At 40.8% G+C, this 20,220-nt stretch overlaps 1 protein-coding gene across 6 annotated transcripts in view; it reads left to right on the top strand.

The window, feature by feature from the left end:
• RAD51B (RAD51 paralog B) overlaps positions 1 to 20,220 on the top strand; it is a 736,945-nt gene that overhangs the window by 659,148 nt on the left and 57,577 nt on the right. For all 6 annotated transcript variants that reach the window (XM_053602196.1, XM_053602197.1, XM_053602198.1 and 3 more), the window contains one exon: positions 14,151 to 14,254. In XM_053602196.1, the coding sequence (XP_053458171.1) occupies positions 14,151 to 14,254 (104 nt within the window). The remainder of the gene's footprint in view (positions 1 to 14,150; positions 14,255 to 20,220) is intronic.

Below are 20,220 nucleotides of genomic sequence, written 5' to 3'. Positions count from 1 at the left end.
AATGCAAATCAAAACTACTTTGAGATATCATCTAACTCCAGTAAGATTAGCCCATATCAGAAAATCCCAAGACCAGAGATGTTGGCGTGGATGTGGAGAAAAGGGAACACTTCTACACTTGATCTTAGCCAAAAGGCAGAGAAGTGATGAAAAGGGAACACTTCTACACTGCTGGTGGGAATGCAAATTAATACATTCCTTTTGGAAAGATGTTTGGAGAACACTTAGAGATTTAAAAATAGATCTGACTTTCAATCCTATAATTCCTCTACTAGGTATATACCCAGAAGACCAAAAATCACATCATAACAAAGATATTTGTACCAGAATGTTTATTGCAGCCCAATTCATAATTGCTAAGTCATGGAAAAAGCCCAAGTGCCCATCGATCCACGAATGGATTAATAAATTGTGGTATATGTACACCATGGAATATTATGCAGCCTTAAAGAAAGATGGAGACTTTACCTCTTTCATGTTTACATAGATGGAGCTGAAACATATTCTTCTTAGTAAAGTATCTCGAGAATGGAAGAAAAAGTATCCAATGTACTCAGCCCTACTATGAAACTAATTTATGGCTTTCACATGAAAGCTATAACCCAGTTATAACCTAAGAATAGGGGGAAGGGGGAGAGGAAGGGGAAGGAGGGGGGAGGATGGGCAGAGGGAGGGTGATTGGTGGGATTACACCTGCAGTGCATTTTACAAGGGTACATGTGAAACTTACTAAATGTAGAATATAAATGTATTAACACAATAACTAAGAAAATGCCAGGAAGGCTATGTAAACCAGTGTGATGAAAATGTGTCAAACGGTCTATAAAACCAGTGTATGGTGCCCCATGATTGCATTAATGTACACAGCTATGATTTAATAATAACAATAATAATAATAATAAAAGAAAACGCTTTGGGCTCTTGTTTAAAACTCAGGCAGCCCAGGACCCTGGGCTGGACTGGGCTGGGCTCCACCAACTCCTCTGCATTCTCCTTCTTCCCCGCCCCACTTCCAGAGGCTGCAGGGGCAGCATTCCACTCCCTCCCACACTGCAAGGTCTGTCCTATCATTATGCCTCTCCTTCCCAAAGTGGCAGTGGAGATGGGGAGGGAGGAAAGTACAGTAATAAATCTGTGATTAAGAGCATTCTCCACAATGGCAGTGCCACAAGGGAGGCACTGGATGGTGTAATGCAGGAAGTCGGAAATGGTAGAGAGCCTGGGCTTCCACCCATCTGTGCCTCTGACTAGGTGGGTTTTCGGTGGTCAAGTCACTTTTTTGCTTATGAAATGGGAATAACAATTATACCCATGTCGAGGGATCAGAGGAAACACAGTAAGTTGAATTCCTCAGATGTGCACCTGGAGTTTTTTTTTTTTGTTTGTTTGTTTTGTGGAGACAGAGTCTCACTTTATGGCCCTCGGCAGAGTGCCGTGGCATCACACAGCTCACAGCAACCTCCAACTCCTGGGCTCAAGCGATTCTCCTGCCTCAGCCTCCCAAGCAGCTGGGACCACAGGCGCCCGCCACAACGCCCAGCTACCTTTTGGTCGCAGTTCAGCCGGGGCCGGGCACAAACCCGCCACCCTCGGTATATGGGGCCGGCGCCCCACCGACTGAGCCACCGGCTAGTGGTTAGGATTCAGCGCTCGCACCTGGAGTTTTTAAAGCCCCTGGGGGGCATCTGCCTCCTGCCCTGCTGGGTTCTCTGTGCTGTGCTCTGTTCCTGTTCTCACCCAGGAAGCAAAGAGAGCTTGAACTCTGAAAGTTGAGCCATGGTTAGTGCCTTGAAGAAATGCTGGTCAAGGAGCATGACTGAGGGGGGACCTCACTGAGGGTCTCTGAGGAAGGACTCTCCAGGCACCAGCCTTGGCCTGTTTCATGCCTCAGGCTGGCAGCTGCCCCTCCTCCACCGAGCCTTTCTGAGTTAGTATTTCTAGTGGCTCCTCTGACAACTGCCCCAGAGGGATTATATGGCAGTTCTAAAGAGCATTTTACATCTCTCTATTCCCATGGGGGAAAGGGTGGGGGATTAAGTCAGTCTTAAAAACTGGGCTAAAGGGCATTCTCCAGAATGAAGTCTTCCTAGATGAAAAGGATAGGAGCCACATCATAATATACTAGGGGGAGATTTTCTAATCCAAATGCATCCATGACTGTACTAGGGCCTGAGGAGTCTACAGTTGGAAGCAAAACAACAAATGCCTAATACATGATTTTTCTTTTCAAATGTTGGTATGTATATATGTATATACATATTTATTTTGAGACAGAGTCTCTTTTGCCCCAGGCTAGAGTGCTCTACTGTCATAGCTAACAGCAACCTCAAACTCCTGGGCTCAAGTGATTCTCTTGCCTGAGCCTCCTGAGTAGCTGGGACTATAGGTGCCCTCCACCAAGGCCCAGCTAATTTTTTCTATTTTTAGTAGAGACAGGGTCTCACTCTTGCCCAGGCTGGTCTCTAGCTCCCCAGTTCAAGCTATCCACCTGCCTTGGCCTCTCAGAGTGATGCGATTACAGGCATGAGCTACCGTGCCCAGCAAATGTTGGTATATATAAGGGTCATCTAGAAGAGTTAAAAACACAGACTCCCAGGCATCACCTCCAGAGATCCTGATTCATCAGGTTTGGGATGGGAACTAGAGTTCTACATTTTTAATAGTTAGCAGATTCTGATGGGTAGAACACTCATATGAGACAATGCCCTAGTAATCTCTCTAGAGTTCCAATCCTGTGAGACTGACCCAATCATCTTTCAGGGTTGGTTGAGGTACCTTGCCATACTAATTTTTTTGAGGGATTAAGGGAGAGTTCAAACCTACAGAAAAGTTCCAAGAAAAGTACAGTGAACTCCCTAGATACCCTTTACCTAGATTGTTAACATTTTGCTACATTTGTTTTATCTTTCTAGGTTATTTTTGTTGCCAATTTATTTTTATAATATTATTAGTTATTAATTTTAATTTTTGCTGAACCATTTGAGCATAAGTTATAGACATCATAACTTTCCATCCCCAAACACTTTATTATTTATCTCCTAAAAACAAGAACTTCTCTTACATAACCACCATACAATGATCTCACCCAGGAAATTAGTATTGATACAATACTATTATCTAATATGCTGGCAATATTCAAACTTTGCCTGGTGTCGCAGTAATGTGCTCTATGGCAATTTTTTCCAGGATGTGGTCCAGGATTAGACATTGTATTTAGTTGAAATGTCTTTTTGCATTAATAGTTTTTTAAGCCACCGATGTTTTCACAGAAATATTTTTCTTCAAGAACATGTTTCCTAATAAACAACAGCATTTCTTTTCCTCTCCTATCCTTACTGCTTGCAAATAGCCAGGGATTCGATGTGGGCCTGAAGCAAGAGTAGGCTTATCCTGGCCTACTTCTCTATTAGCTGTAGCCCCAGGAAAGGACCGTTTCCAGTCTTGGGTTTGCTTTTGTGAGCTGATTTCCGGAAGGCAAATCTCATAAGCATAAGTGCATCCCCTTTCTTTTCAGGCAAGTAGGTTGTCACCAGCTTTCTCACTGTCTAAACTGCTTCCTTAGATATATAAGGCTACCACATTACTTCACAATAGTTTCAATCTCCCCAGAAAGAGTGACTTAATAAAAGATTTTACCCTCCTAGCTTGCTGAATGTACATTTCCGCCAGGTAAGGGGATACCTAATCTGAGTTGAGAATGGGCAGCTGAATTTCTCCTGCTTCCGCCAGTGTTGCCTGAAACAAATATCAAGTGATCAAAATAAGATGATGACCATGTGTGATACACAAAGCTTACTAGAATCAGCTCTGGCATCCTGCTGCTGCCTTAGAGTCCACAATAGGAGCAGGAGAGCCAAGTTCCTACTGGGAGAGCTGATTAGTATGATCTGAGGAATTCACAGCGAGCAGCAGATAGGGAGCATTGTATTGGGAGGAAACAACTTTTCAGTAAACATCTTCCTGGCTTATCTTAAATGAAACATAATTTCACAAAGAGAGTGCTGTGGACTTCTTTAAATGGTTGAGGTTTTGTTTTCTTTGTTTTATTTATGCTAGTATTTACTGAAGGGAGGTGTGTGTTTTCTATGAATGAATTTATTTTATTTATTCATTTATTTATTTATTTATTTGAGGCTCTGCCTCAAATAAATAAAATACCTGAGTAGAGTGCCGTGGCTCTCACAGCAACCTCTAACTCCTGGGCTCAAGTGATTCTCCTGCCTCCGCCTCCCAAGTAGCTGGGACTACAGGCGCCCACCACAACGCCCGGCTATTTTTTGGTTGCAGCTGTCATTGTTGTTTGCAGGGCCCGAGCTGGATTCGAACCCGCCAGCTCAGGTGTACGTGGCTGGCGCCTTAGCCACTTGAGCCACAAGCGCTGAGCCAAATGAATTTATTTTTAATTAAAAAGTTCTTTCCAAAAGGTCAAAAGACTTAGCTACAGGTAATCATTCAGGATTTTTTCCCCCTTACATAGCAGGAGGAAAACTTTATTAATGGAGAAATGTTTAGGGATAAGACCTCCTGGAGAATGTTGGGAGCTAAGCTGGTGGGAGGAGATTGCTTCTTTCTGTTCAGACACTCTAGTTCAGTTTTTCTTAAGCCTGCTATTGTTTTCCTACCTATCTTTGAGGACCCTGATGATCATCACTGCGAACAGTAGAGAAACCCTATGCAATAGCCCCTATATAACTGTTTGGTTGGCAAACAGGATGGTTTCCAGACATTTTTCTTATAAAGTGAGTATCCTCATCCTGATTCTGTATGTTCCCACGTGGTATTTCTGTGGGGATGACCATACACCTTGATTTTCCCAGAATGATTCCAATTTATCTTTGTTATCTCAGTGTAATTGTTAATATGTCTTCATTTCATTTTTTAGAGTGTCCTCGTTGGATGATACGTGATCACTACATTATGTTTTCTCCCACTGCAGAAGCCAGTGGAGTTACTGGCATGATTGGTGCTAATGCACAACAGTCTCTAACCTAGTCTCTTAGCTTATCCCTGCTCTGCCCCACCTTTTGCTGTAGAGGATTAATCCACCACTACCTCTTGCATTCCAGAGGTTCTGATTGCCCCACCTTTTCCCGTCTTCTGCTTCACATTTCTTACCTTCCTCAGTAACGCATTTTACAAAGTGAAGCAGCCTTATTCTTTAACAGACCAAATGCCTTCCTCAGTGCGCAGGTAGGACGGAGAGGCAGTTATTATATGGGTTTGTACTTCAGATGATTTATTCAATTCTGAAAGAAGATGAATAGTTTTAAAGTATTTTGAGATTCTCAAAAATCACAAGATTATAAATAACAAAGTTTTTTTTTTTTTTTTCATCTAAAATGGTAGCACAGATACTGTGGTTACTTACTTAACAGATAGCGTGTGGTCCCTGGGCCATTGCAGCTGAGGGGTTTTTTCCAGTGCTCTATTTATAGAGCTAGGTCAGAAATATCACTTCCGTTGGAACTTGACCTATAGACCATTGTCAGTTTTAGAGACCTGAGGAAGTAGAATGCACACTAAATACAGCTGGTTCACAGGTTCAGTTAGTGAACCATAAGCCTCCAGAGAAATTACTTTTGCTGGAGGATAGATGTCTGAGCCTATCACAATCTCTTTTATTTGACACCTTTGCCTTGTGGCCTCATGGAGCTTGTAAGTCATCTTGAATCTGTATTTCAAAAATAGCCTATTCTAAGCAGTCTCCCTCTTCTATAAATCATTCATCCTCTTCACCTTTGATGAAATTCTTTCAAAGAATTTGAAAGAGTGGTTGCTAAAATTCTTGGTTGCTAAAATTCTTTCTGCATTGTTTAGAATAAGAGCTGATGATCCACCAACTTAGACTACTCTGGGAAATTTAGGAAAAAGCAAATCTAAATCTTTTCCCTACTTAATCTTTCGATTGGGGGTAACCAAGATTCTCAGTCACTTCTCCAGTTCAAATGGGTAATCCAATTTAAAAAACATTCTGAAGCAGAAGTTTTAGTAAGGAGAATAGGCTAAGAAAATCTTCAGTCTGAAGAGAAATCTGCTGTCAGAAAAAGGACCACATGTCTATAAATGGGTGCTGGATAGGGCACAGCAATGCAAAGATGGCGTGTGCAATACAGCATTCTCAGACTTCCTGGAAAAAGTGAGGTTCTGAATGAGGAACTAATTTCTTGCCACCAGAATACAATAGACTAAAAGTGTTTTAATACAGGCAGGAGCTTTTGAGATTATTTTTAACAACCCCTCTTGTCATGGATAAAGAAACTGAGGCTTAGAGAGGTGATGTAATGGTTCATTTCCAAGGCCTCCTCTGATGTTATTTCTTGCACTGCTCTCTTCCTCCCACCTGGTCTCATTAAAAGCCCACAGCTGAGTCAGAAATAGAACTGCAGGGTCCTACCTCCCAGCCAGCAGCTGACCGTGGGCTATCACGCATTACATAGAACATGCTTTAGAACGTGAGGATAAGAGATAAGAAAGAAAATGTCAATTCCAGTGGTAACAGACCATCTGCTTCCCTGGATCTATTTCAGTCCTGAAAACATTTGTATATATTTTTATTCCTTTCTTCAAGTTTACTTTTTCTACTCTCAGTAAGTTGCCTTTCATCTAAGGGAGAGGAGGAACTAAATATCCAGAATATACAATCTTCTAAGGCCCTAAACTTTTACTTCCCCTCTGTTCCTATTCTTGGAGTCACTGCTTTGTTGGTCCCCCTCCACCCACACTTTTTTTCAATCATGGAAAAGTCTATTCTTTTAAAGGTGACCCTTTTGCTACAGCACAAACATTTTTATGTTATATACTAGAGATTCTATTTGACCTCTCCAAAATGCTTAGCATAGGAGTCATAAATTGAAATGTTTTCAGAGAAGGAGCTTGCTCATTAAAGGCTCTCCCCAACAGGCCCATTCCAAATACTGACACAGGTTGGTACCAGAGCCCATTACCTTTTGGAAATCAAGGCTACATAGCAAGCTAGTCATCCTCCTTCAGTTTGATTGCACAAGGGCTACACTCCTTCTGTACAGAGCAGAGAGAGAGCTGCTGCCTGTGAAAAAATCTCTTTATAACCAACTCCCACTCCAGATGAGTAGGGAATTGGATCCAACAGATAGTAGTCATAAAAGGTATCAGAATCCAAATCCTGTTGTTTTAACAATTTCAGAACTAAGCTTTACTATCTTGATTTATTATTAGCAGAATAAAAAATATAGAGGATACTGATCAAACTTCTTTTCTCCCTAGAATTTCCTCTTCAGTGTTTGATCATCAGAGTTCCTGTCATTTATATATATCAAGTGTCTTCCTCTAAGGGTCACCAAGAACTTTAGATTGCTAGAGGCAAGAATTATTATGCACATTTCACAGATGGACTAGCAATCACAGAAAGAGAACATGCTTTGACTTAGCCAAAGAATCTCTGAAACAGTGGGAAATAAATGTTCCCACAGTCTTTTATAAGGAGCTCTGACTTCAGTGTGAATAAATTATATAGATTTGTACTATGTAGCTTACCCAGATACATTTGCAGGCTCAATTCTGTGGCACTGGAAAATACTCAAAACTGAAAATATTTTTAAAGCCCTGTTCATTTATTTGGTTTTTATTTGTATTGGAAAAACCAAATTTCAGACAAGAAGTCATACCGCCTCAGCAGGTCTAATTATCACAGTCATCGTAAAGGACAGAGTGCCCCATTTTTTAGTACTTGTGTTTAAAATGAGCATAGAGAAAATTCATTTGTCTATTTCCTGACCAATTAGGTCATTGGGCAGGAAATCACCTTTTCTGAAAAGCCAATAAGCAAATTCTTCCTACCTTAAGTTTCCCATAAACAGCACTAATGATCACTTACACCAGATCTCTCATAGGAATGCTTGGAAGCCAAAAGACTTAAGAAGCTACTAAGTTTTATAGTTGAGAATAAGTTTACAAATTTATAATCACTGACAGCATCCCCAACTCCCTCTGTCAAGTGATCGGTCACTATAGGCACCCAGTAGTTGTTTCCCTATATTTGAGGCCCTATTAAGTGAAATAACTTTTCAGTGCTGACCAGATTTTCAACCTAACAGAGAGGGTCATTTTCAGGCCACCGGATTTGCATGGATCCGGCTGCTGGGCCAGGTGAGCAAGGGTAAATAATTTGCCGAGGCAGGGTATGTGCTATCTTTGTGGAAGCCCCTTGCCCTCAGTTATCACCATACATCAGAACAGAGGAAGCTGATTTTGGAGCCTGAGTGACTTGCAGAGTTCAGATGAGTGATAAGGCCCTCACAACACACCTCCCAGAGATGGGCCTTTGGGCTCTCAGGCCTCTCCTAAGGGCCCCTGTGGACTGGCAGAATAGCAGGTTTTTTGACTTGAGAGACATGATAAGCTCGAAGGCTAATTGGAGTAATGGTTAAGACTCAGTTGGCCTGATCCTGAACCTGGATGTGTTTTTAGGCAGCCATGTGACCTTGGAGAGTGACTAGTTGGTCACAGCTTCAGTCTGCCACTAGAGATGATAATATTTCCTACTTTATAGAGGTGTTGTGAAAATCAAAAAGATATAACTGAGAGATAAAGCTCAAACAAGATGTAAGCCCCTCTATATAAAGGGCTTACATGGTCCCTCATGTACTCATGTAGGTCCTTAAAAGTATTGTCTTTTATTATCATTAACTAAGCACTCATGAAAATTCATCTCCTCAGGCTTGCTCATTTAAGGTTTACATTGGAAACTTTTCTGTGAAATTTGCATTCATAGCCCTTTGTTAGAATTTGAGTTTCCCTGTCTAGAAAACAGCAAAGTATATGAGTACTTTTTTATACTGTTGTCATTGATTCAGTGACATGGAGTTCTTTAAATAGTTTCTACTGATCCAAATGTGGCTCTCACTTTTGAAGATAATCCTGTGTCTTTCTTTAGATCTGAGAAAATGTTACAGTTTATCACCCCCCAAAAAACTTTTTAAGTACTAAATTAATTAGCAACTCCTAATTATTCAGGTGTAATTTTTTCTTGGCAAACTAAAGATTGGCCTCACTTCATCCTATCATTTAGCAGGCATCTAAGCAACTAGCTTCTAGAGTTTACTTGAAAAATGTAAACTTTTAACTTTAGCTAAAGCAAGATAGAAATAAGAATGTAAACCTGCTGCTAAAACAAGTATATAACATATTTCACATGTTAGTGGAGATAACTAATTAATTAGTCACTTAATCATTGTTTATAAGCATCCTCAGGTTCTCAGACCTTGCGTTGAGTGATGCAGGCATGCTTCCATAAATCAGACTTGGCTTTGGCTTTCTCACACACTCACACATCACTTAACCACAGAGATATATTCTGAGAAATGCATCTTAAGCAATTTTGTCATGGTATGAACAACGTAGAGTGTACTCACAAAAACCCAGCACCCACGTAGGCTATTTGGTATAGCCCATTGCTCCTAGGTTGCAAACCTATCCTGAATACTGTAGGCAGTTGTAACATAATGGTATTTGTGTATCTAAACATCAAAATGTAGAAAAGCTACAGTAAAAATGTGATAGGAAAGATGAAAAATGGCACACATGAATAGGGCACTTACCAGCAATGGAGCTTGCAGGACTGGACGTTGCTCTGGATGAGTCAGTGAGTGGTGAGTGAATGTGAAGGCCTAGGACATAACCATATACTACTGTAGATTTTATAAACACTGTTTATAAAATTTTAAACTACACTAAATTTATAAAAAATATTTTTAGGCCCAGCACAGTGGCTCACACCTATAATCCTAGCACTCTGGGAGGCTGAGGCAGTGGATTGCTTGAGCTCTGGAGTTCAAGACCAGTCTGAGCAAGAACAAGACCCCATTTCTACTAAAAAAATAGAAAAAACTAGCCAGGTGTTGTGATGGGCACCTGTAGTCCCAGCTACTCAGAAGGCTGAGGCAGGAGGATTACTTAAACCCAAGAGTTTGAGGTTGCTGTGAGCTAGGCTGATGCCATGACACTCTACCCAGGGAGAGAGAGTAAGACTTTGTCTCAAAAAAATAAATATATAGGGCAGTGCCTATGGCTCAAAGGAGTAGGGCGCCGGCCCCATATGCCAGAGATCATGGGTTCAAACCCAGCCCTGGCCAGAAACTGCCAAAAAAATAAATAAATATATATATATATAATTTCAATAATAAATTAAGCTTAGCTTACTGTACTTTTTTACTTCATAAACCTTTTAAATAATACTTTTAACTTTTTGATTCTTTTTAATAACAGAATAACAAACATTGCACAGCTATACAAAAATATTTTTTATATCCTTATTCTATAAGCTTTTCTCAATTTTTAAGATTTTTTTTTTAACTTTTTAAACTTTTGTTAAGAACTGAGATACACGCATCAGCCTAGGCCCACATAGGGTCAGGGTCATCAGTATCACTGTCTTCCACCTCCACTAGCAGGTTGGCAGTAACGTGCATGGACCTGTCATCTCGTATGACTTCTTCTGGAATACCTCCTGAAGGACTTGAGTGACTTTTATGGTTAACTTTTTTTTTAATAATTAGAATAAGTATACTCTTATGGTTAACTTTTTTTTTAATAATTAGAATAAGTATACTCTAAAATAATGATTAAAAAGTATAATATAGTAGATACATAAGTGACTAACATGGCTGTCTATTATCATTATCTAGTATTAGATGCTATACACGATTATACTCTACTTTCATATGACTAGCGGTGCTGTAGGTTTGCTTACATCATTATCACAACAAACACATGAGTAATCAGTTGTGCTGTGATGTTACCAGAGCTAAGGCATTACCATGGCTGTGACATCACTAGGCAATAGGAATTTTTTAGCACCATTATAATGTTATGAGACCATCGACATATATGCAGTCTGTTGTTGACCTGAACGTGGTTTGTGGTGCATGACTGTTTATTAAGGGTGATAAGAAAAGCAAATAAATAATATGCCACAGGATAGAAAATGGCAGTAATGTGAGAAAGTGAAACTAAGTATGATGGAAGTTTTGAAGAGAAAGGCACTATCTCTGTGAAGTACAGAAGTTGACTCATAGGGAGTGGCATTGAAGGCAAGGTAGATTTTGGACATGTGGACATAGAGGAATTCCAAATGAGGTGAGAACACTGAAGAAATGATTAAATTGAAGCCAAAGGCCCTTGAATGCCAAGGTAAGGAATTTGGAATTCTCCGAAGGCACGGGAGCCACTGAGAGTTTGTGAGCATCTGGTTGTAAGTGGCAGGGTAGTGTGCTTGGCGGGGCTGGGAGGAGGTCAACGCAGCAGGAAAAAAGAGGATGGGCTTTAGTAGGGAGAAACCGGCAGCAGCATGGACACCAGCTTTGCCCAACTAAAGCAATCACCCCAGGAGAAAGCTAATGCAGGCCAAAGGGTGGGGTGAGAGGAGTGGAGGGTAGGGAATGGCGTAGGTGGGATTTTACAGCACAATTATCAGAAATGAGGAACATGAAAGGAGGAGAAATTTAAAAGTGGAGCAAAGGTTTCAAACCACATTAACTGGAAGTCCCAAAGAAGGAACAAAGAAGGAGCAATGAATTTATTGGGAAAGATAAGAGCTTGGTATGAAGATATGGAATTGACAAAGCTAAAATTTATGATGTCAGTTCTTATAGTGCAATGTGGGGACAGGTGCTGAGACAAGTTAGAGTTTGAGATGTAGGCGTAGGAAGCATCCCCAGGGGGCTGCATGTTTAATGGGAATGAGGCAAATCCAGCTCACAAGCATGTTTGTTTGTGTCTTCTTAAAATGTGGATATTTAGCCAATATTTTAAAATCAGGAGTTTGTACTTAAAATATTGATTCCATCTTTTCTTTCAGAAATCAAATATATGAATAGCTATGAACGCACATTGCCACCTGACAATAGCAAGCTAGAGCTGAACAACAGCTGCCCCCTTGAGATCTTGGATGAATTCTTAAGTTTATCACAGTCCCCACTACCTCCTATCATCTCTGGGGCCTTAAGATTGAAAGTCAGTTGCTAAATCTAGAAAGAACACAAAGTGGATGAAGTTGCCTAAAGGTCTGGGCAGGCAGGGGATAGAGAGCTGGGGGCTGATGGCCAATGGGTATGGATTTCTTCTGGGGTTGATGAAATGTTCTAAAGTTAATTGTGGTGATGGTCGAACAGCTCTGTGGATGTAGTAAAAGCCATTGAACTGTACACTTCCTTTTTTTTTTTTTGCAGTTTTTTGGCCAAGGCTGGCTTTGAACCCGTCACCTCTGGTATATGGGGCCGGCGCCCTACTCCTTGAGCCACAGGCACCATACACTTTAAATGGGTGGATTGTATGAAATGGGTACATTGTTTCAGTAATGCTGTTTTGCATAAGTAGTTGCTATTGCTCTTGCAGTGCTTGTTTTCCTAGAACAGAAAATATTTCTCAATCAACATGTCTTTATCAGAAAGGAGAAAATGAAAGGTAGACAGAGAGCGTTGTGAATTTCAAGAAAAATGGAAGCAACTTCATCTCTTTGTGGTAGTAAAGAATTTTGTCATATTAATATATAAACACCTGGCCTCTTCATTAATGTACATTACTCTCCTAGCCATTGAAAGCACTTGATATTAGGAAAAAATGTGGTCTCGCCCAACTCCCTGAGGTTCACCAGCACAAAGGTGGAGAAGGGAGAGGAGTAATCAACGTGGTAACAGGAGAAGGGGAAGACGCCAGTAGATTGGATGCCAAAGAAGGGAGAAGCTTTATCAGCTGCTGACCAAAGGACAATGAGGTCAGAGGAGTCAGAAGGTCACGGGAGACCATCCCCCAAGCAAGCCGGGAGAGCTGAGGCCGGCGGGAGGTGCAGAGGCAGCTGACAATGTGTCCAAGAACACATTCTTCAGGAGTTAGTGTCTCTCTCAGGCATAGAAGACTACGGGAGGATTTTAAGTAGAATGATGAGATCAGATCAGAACAATGTAGTTTATTATTTTCACATTAATTTTTGTTTTATTTTGTTTGAGACAGAGCCTCAAGCTGTCACCCTAGGTAGAGTACTATGGCATCATAGCTCACAGCAGCCTCCAACTCCTGGGCTCAAGTGATTCTCCTGCCTCCACCTCCCAAGTAGCTGGGACTACAGGCGCCCGCCACAATGCCTGGCTATTTTTTGGTTGCAGCATTGTTGTTGTTTGGCGGGCCCAGGCTGGATTCGAACCCGCCAGCTCAGGTGTATATGGCTGGCGCCTTAGCCACTTGAGCCACAGGAGCTGAGCAATTTTCACATTAATTTTTGCATGTTTTTAATTACATCCATGATGAACCAAGGCCACCCCAAATTTAATCTTCCTGATGCTAAATTCTTCTTCAGTCCAAAATTCCCAGACTTGTTGAGATCTCAGTTATTTATTTCTCAATGTGTATACAGGGGCTGAGAAGGCTAAGGCATTTTATATATATGCTGCCATTTCTCTATTGATAAGGAAAACTGAGTTAAGACTCTTATCAAGCTAAAAATGTCTAACGACTCTATTAAACCTATTTCATAAATGCTTGTACTGTGGAATAGAATTATGCCTTTCTGCCATGGACATTGAGTGGCTTGATTGGTTAACAACAGTGGCCCCAAGCTGCCCTGAATGCAGTCTCCTGATACATAACTGTGTTACTGTTTAGCCCAGTGGTGATCACTTTCAACGAGACTGAGGAAACCCATGCTGGTTTTTAGTATTTATTTATTTATTTATTTATTTTTGAGACAGAGTCTCACTATGTTGCCCTTGGTAGAGTGCTATGGCGTCACAGCTCACAGCAACCTCTAACTCTTGGGCTTAAGCCATTCTCTTGCCTCAACCTCCCAAGTAGCTGGGACGACAGGTGCCCGCCACAATGCCCAGCTGTTTTTTTTGTTGCAGTTGTCATTGTTGTTTAGCAGGCCCCAGACCGGGTTCAAACCCACCTGCCTCTGTGTATGTGGCTGGTGCCCTTACCACTGTGCTACCAGCGCCAAGCCATGGTTTTTGGTTTTAGTCTCATATCTTTAACCCCGTTCCTCCTCCTCTAATTTGTCAATTTCTGTGGTAATGAATTGAGCCTCTGCGTACTCTCTGAGCAATGAGTAATTATGGGACTTGATGTGAAACGCCATTATAAGAAAGGGCGTCCATAAACACAATTTTGTTGTTTCATTTCAGATACTTCTGGATCCAGCTGTGTGACAGCTGCACTAGGAAACACCTGGAGTCACAGTGTGAACACCCGGCTGATTCTCCAGTACCTTGATTCGGAGAGAAGACAGGTGAGTGCTTTGATTGTGTTCTCTGACTTCGAAGGCCAGCAATCTGAGCATCTTCTGAAAGTGGTGGCCAGGCCAGGCATGGGGACGCACGCCTGTAATCCCAGCACTCTGGGAGGCCAAGATGGGTGGATCACTTGAGCTCAGGAGTCTGAGACCAGTCTGAACAAGAGCAAGACCCTGTCTCTACTAAAAAAAAAAGAAAAATTAGCCAGGAATCATGGCAGGCACCTATAGTCTCAGCCACTCAGGAGGCTGAGACAGGAGGATCTCTTGAGCCCAGGAGTTGGAGGTTGCTGTGAGCTATGATGATGCCATGGCACTACTGAGGGTGACAGAGTCAGGCTCTGTCTGAAAACAAACAAACAAACAAATTAAATAAAGATGTTGGCCACATTCTCTGTCCTTGGCCAGCACTGGCAAGGCAGGAGTAAAGAAACCATCCTCCCTGCTTGCTCCAACACCAATGGGGAGACATTTCACACACAGGAAAACAATATCAAATAGATCTCACAGAGTTAGCATTCCCCTTCATAAATGACCAAAGACCACACCCTGGGGGATCTCAAATTCTCCATCTCTCAGTGATGATTTCACTTAGGTATGTGTTCAGGACTAATTTGTGGATATTTTAAATGGTGATGGTTCTTTTTCTTGGGATATGTATGCTGTGAAAACCTTAGGCCAGACAGAAGCTTATAGTGTGAAGTGCTGAATGACGCCAGAAAGACCTTCAAAAGGATGCTGACTTTCTCGGAGCTCCCTAGTTTCTGTCCTGATCTCAAGTGAGAATCTTCCTGCTCCCACCCAGAAAGATGACTTTCTACTACTGTTTTAAATCTTCTCTCCACACTATAAAGAAAGAGACACCACTGTCTGACCCCTTTGGTAAAATATTTCATCATCAGAAGATTTCTTTTTTTTCTAATGTTTAACATCAATTTTTTTCCTGCTGGGGTGACAGATTCAATTACTTGAAAGCAGGAGCAAGAAGAAGATAGAGTGACTATTCTGATTTTTTGGATAGGACAGACTTCACAACCCATTATTTTCCTGTCTTGCTAAATATGCATCAAATTCAGGCTATTAAAAAAGGCATGAAATCCTGCACTGGTGGTGCTTTCCAGAGGAGATGGTGGGAAGGGTGTTGTTGCCTTTACCTTCATTAGGTAAATTAGTTCTTTATCAAGGAGGCAGGAATCATCCCAAACAGGTGTGAGCTACTGCCAGTTCCAGGCATAACTTTCTGCATACTCATGGGTACAGATCAGAGCAGTCTTCCTGGTTTGCCTGGTGATCCCATCAGCCATGTCCTGAGAAGGTGAGGCTGCATGTTTCCATGCAGAGAAGCATTCTTGACTTTTCAGGCCATGGTGTACTCACTACCTCAGGGTACCTGTTCCCTGATGAGGTATTCTGGGCTCTAAATCTTACTGCTCTTTTTTTGGTGGACTACATTCAAAAATATTTCTGGAGAATGTAATGGCCTTTAGTTTGTACTCTAGGTAGTAAATCATGTTAAATAAACATTGTTGCAGCTTTCAAATCATTCAGGACTGTCAAGCACTCCTATCTAAACTCTGTCAGAGGAAGCAAAATGCCTTGTGAATCAGTGTTGAGTCATCCATTTCCATGGATCCTTGAAAACCAGTAGTTCGTTCTTACCATACACACTGGTTTTGTGATTTGGTGTCATGGATTCAAGGCTCCCAAATACTAGTTTTACAAATTCTACTTAGAATTTATAAGTAAATAAAGAATTGAGTGCTACATTTTTTTATTTTCTTTTTGTTGTAATAAATTAATCAGTAAGCATCTATAGGAAGTATTTGTTGGGACAAATGCTATTATTTTCTGTCTCTTTGGTGACTGGAAGATGTTGATGTCTCTTGGCTTGTGGCTGATGAGGTCAAAGGCAAGCCGAGGTCACAAGAAGAACCAAGAGCAAAGTGTGGATGGATCAGTGACAGTATAGCAACTCATATCCTATTAGACGGGTCAGCAGTGTTATCTTAATTTACAAAGAACAACGTGTTATTATTATTCCTAATCAATCAGGAGTAGATTTAAAGGCCTTTGAATCATGTTTTCAGACAATAATTAGAATATAATGTAAAATGTGACCAGTTTTAAAATGGCCAACCTAGGCAAAGAACATACATTTAATTAATCTGTAGAAATAGGCATGCCTTTAGGTACCAGTTGTGTACCTAAACTTGTGGCCTCATAACTAGGATAAAGTTTGATACAGAAAACATGTCTCTCTCTCTGATGACCTTTTATTGCCATAGCAGAGGATGTGCTTAGCGATTCACTGAGTCTTTCCTGTGATCTTATTTCATGACAAACCATAGGAGCCATGTGAAGATAAGCCTTTTGGGATATGTGCACAAAACAATACTTCAAAGCTAGGCTGCTAAGGTAATTGCATCAAAGAGCACTTTCCTATAGCATCACTTAGTAGAACATGCCTAGATCATTCTAGGGTAGTCAGACCTGCTGGATACCAGGACACCAGCCACTTGGAGAAGACAATAGGGGTAGGAGTTGGGCTGGTTTTCGGGGTTTTGTTTTGTTTGTTTTTTTCAATGTACAAGCAAAGGCCACTACACCAAGGGATCGAGGTTAAGGGAGGGGGATTATGCTTTATTCTGTTTCTATGACATTGATCTCTAAACCAGGGCTCTTGAATGTGAGGCTTAGCCTGAGATCACAGGCCTAGAAGGGGGTCAGGTCAAGCTGCACAGATCTTCCAGCTGATTAACCCAAGAGCTGAATTGTGTAGTCTGAGGGAAGGAGTCCTCACTGCCTGATTATTTTATTTACACCCTGGAAACTTAGTAAAATCATATAACCAAGAAAGAAATCATTTGTTCTGCTTCAGTGTTTGCAAAAACCTCTTAAGAAGCTGGGAAACATTTTCTTTTGGACTAATTTAGCTTTTTTTCGTTTGACTTTAATTTTCTCTTTTCTAACTCTGCTTCAATCCTACCCCACCCTTTCTGCAACATTTTATTTTTACCAAAAACATGTCAAATAAAATGGCCTCTATTAGATTTTCTGGTTATCATTGTTTTAAATCATCAAAAATCTGTTTTGGTCTACCCTGTACATGGCAAGGGGATACAAGGAAGTGGTTTATCAGTTCCTGCCCTCCAGGTCCTCTGGTCTAGTATGGACGATCATATATATATATATATATATATATATAGTGTGTGTGTGTGTGTGTGTGTGCATATATACACATACACATACTCCCTTATGGGCAATCAAAATGCAGTGCAGGAATTAAAGAACAAACTAATTCTGAAGTACCGTCACAAGGCCGTGTTTGATTAATTATATAATGAATAGTTACAACAGTATTATAATGAATAGCAACAACTATTGCTTTGAATCCAAAGGAAGGCAGAACTGTCAGCAGCAGTCTTTTTAGGAAGAGGTGGGATTTGAGGACCCTCTTAAAATCAGTGGTCCTCAAGCCTGGCTATACTTTAGACTCATCACAGAGGCATTTGTACCAATGTGAGGGCCCTTCCCTGACCGGTTATATCAAAATCTATGCCCAGGGAGCAAAAAGCATCTGTGTTTATTTTATTTGTAAGCTCTCCCAAATGATTCTAGTATGCAGCCAAGGTTGAGGACCTCTGCCTTAAATGAAATTTGGTTAGTAAGAAAGATGAGTTTAATATTAATTAAAAAAAAAAAGAAAATCAGGTTGCTATTTTATTGTATTCCTTTCCAGTATTTCATGCATATATAATTTATAAAATAAAATGATAACAATACCGTGCAAAAAAAAAAAAGAAAGAAAGATGAGGTGCAGAGGGGTAGGCCACATCCTCAGAGGGTGAAGGCTGGGTTTTGCCTTGGAACAAGAACAAAGGGTTTGGGCACTTGTTCCTTTGAAAAACCTTGATTTAATCATCTCTGCTAGTTACTGTGCTAACTAGATGCAGGAGTCAAAGATAAGAGATGGATGATGCCCTCTGGTTGTTCACATTCTACTTCGAGAAGTAGAAAAACAGGGTGCAAGAGCTGTGAGAGCACCTACTGCTAAGGAAGGCTCTGCAGTGATGAGGGAGAAACTCTTTCAGTAACTGGGGTCCTGTCACAAGGGCTGGAAAAGCTAGAGTGAGGCTGGTTATACTTCAAAGATAGATGAAAACTCTAGGAAACATTCATGTTCATACTATCTCTCATCAAATCCTCATGAAGGCTGTTGTTACAGACTATATATGGGGTTATATAAATTTTCAAGTGCCCTAGAAGGAATAATGAACTAAATTAATCCTGACCAAGCCTCATACCCCCTTGATGAGATAAATATTATGACTCTCTTATTTCAACAAATTGGAAAGTAGTGACTATTTCATATAGGAGGTTTATTTAAGTGGACTTTATAATAATATTTTCATCTTCTGTTTAGAAGGCACCCTAAAGTTACAGATGACTTAAGGGGTGAGCCTAAAGTGCCTAGGAAATGGTTGGCAGGACCATTAATGTTACTTAAGCCCAAGGCTTTCCTGAAGCCTCAAGTTGTCTTGCATCTTGGAAGTATTTGGTGTTTCCTTTCTGGTGACACAATTCTTCTCTCTCCTGGATGCAGAGAGATAGGAACACCCATACACAGGTGGTGGGACTGGAAACTAGTATAATCTCTATGGAGAGTAGTCTGGAGATATCTCAAAGAACTAAAAGGAGACCTGTCATTTAATCAGTAACCCCACTACTAGGTATTCACTCAAAGGTAAAAAAGACACCTGCACACAAATGTTTATAGCAGCAAAATTCACAATTGCAAAGACATGGAAACAACCCAAGTGCCCATGAATGAGTGGATTAATAAAATGTGGAGTACTATGGAGTACTACTCAGCCATAAAAAAGTGGTGAGCTAATACCTTCTGTAACAACCTGGTTGGAACTAGAGACCATTCTTCTAAGGGAAGTATCACAAGAATGGAGAAACAGACACCACATGTATTCACTATTAAATTGGAACTAATCAATCAACATTTACATGCACATATGGAAATAACACTCATCAAAAATCAAGTTGGTGGGAGGGAAAAGAAGAGGATGGGTAAATTCACACCTAACAGGTATAATACACACTTGTAACTTTGACTCAAACAATACAAAAGCAATTTATGTAACAAAATGTTTCTTACCTCATAATATTCTGAAATAAAATTTGTTTTCAAATTCTTCTCTCAGTGTCCATTTTACATTTTCAAAGACTAAGCATCATTACTTTGAAGACTTCCCTGATACCTGGCCGGGATCTGTCCCTCTTCCCTCTGGCCCACAGTTATACCTAGCACTTGTCTGCATTCTTGTACTTTGGAATCCTGAGTGAAGAGCCCCTTGAGGTCTGCAACTGAATTTTATCTGTGTACCGTCAGAGGAAGGACTATGCTAGACACTTACACAGTTGATACATTTATTTTCAAAGAGAAACAAACTGCTTGCATCTACATATAAATCTAGTCTCGAAGATGAAGGACATACTGTTTATTTAGAATCACTTCTTCCCCATAGGAATTGCGTTTTACAGTTGAATCAGTCCTTTAAGTATTATCCTAGTAGTTGTCTGTTGAAAAGGTTAGCATCAAAGACCTTTTCAACAGACAGTTGCAAACAGACACCTATATAGAAATGCTTTTTTGCAACACTATCCTGTTGGGGGCTATGGGAGAGTGGGAAGCAGACGTCCCTTGAATCCTCCTGGGAATTCTTCTGTGTAAGGAAGTCAGAGCCCTAAACACAGACTAGCCTGAGCAAGGGAGGGATTCAGGGAACAGGCAGCATTGAGGACTTTGGAGAGAAGGTAAAAAGTCTAAGTTGTCACCTTCCATAAGCCTTAACTTCTCTTCTCTGTGCTTGGAAAGGCTTATAGAGGACTGAATAACTAAAAAAAGGATGAAAAATTTCTTTTCCAAGATAAGCTGAAGGGTAGATTGGGGC

The sequence above is a fragment of the Nycticebus coucang genome, chromosome 9, assembly GCF_027406575.1.
Source record: "Nycticebus coucang isolate mNycCou1 chromosome 9, mNycCou1.pri, whole genome shotgun sequence".
NCBI lineage: Eukaryota > Metazoa > Chordata > Mammalia > Primates > Lorisidae > Nycticebus > Nycticebus coucang.
The sequence above is the reverse complement of the archived record's forward strand: the minus strand, read 5'-3'. Positions and strand labels throughout refer to the sequence as shown.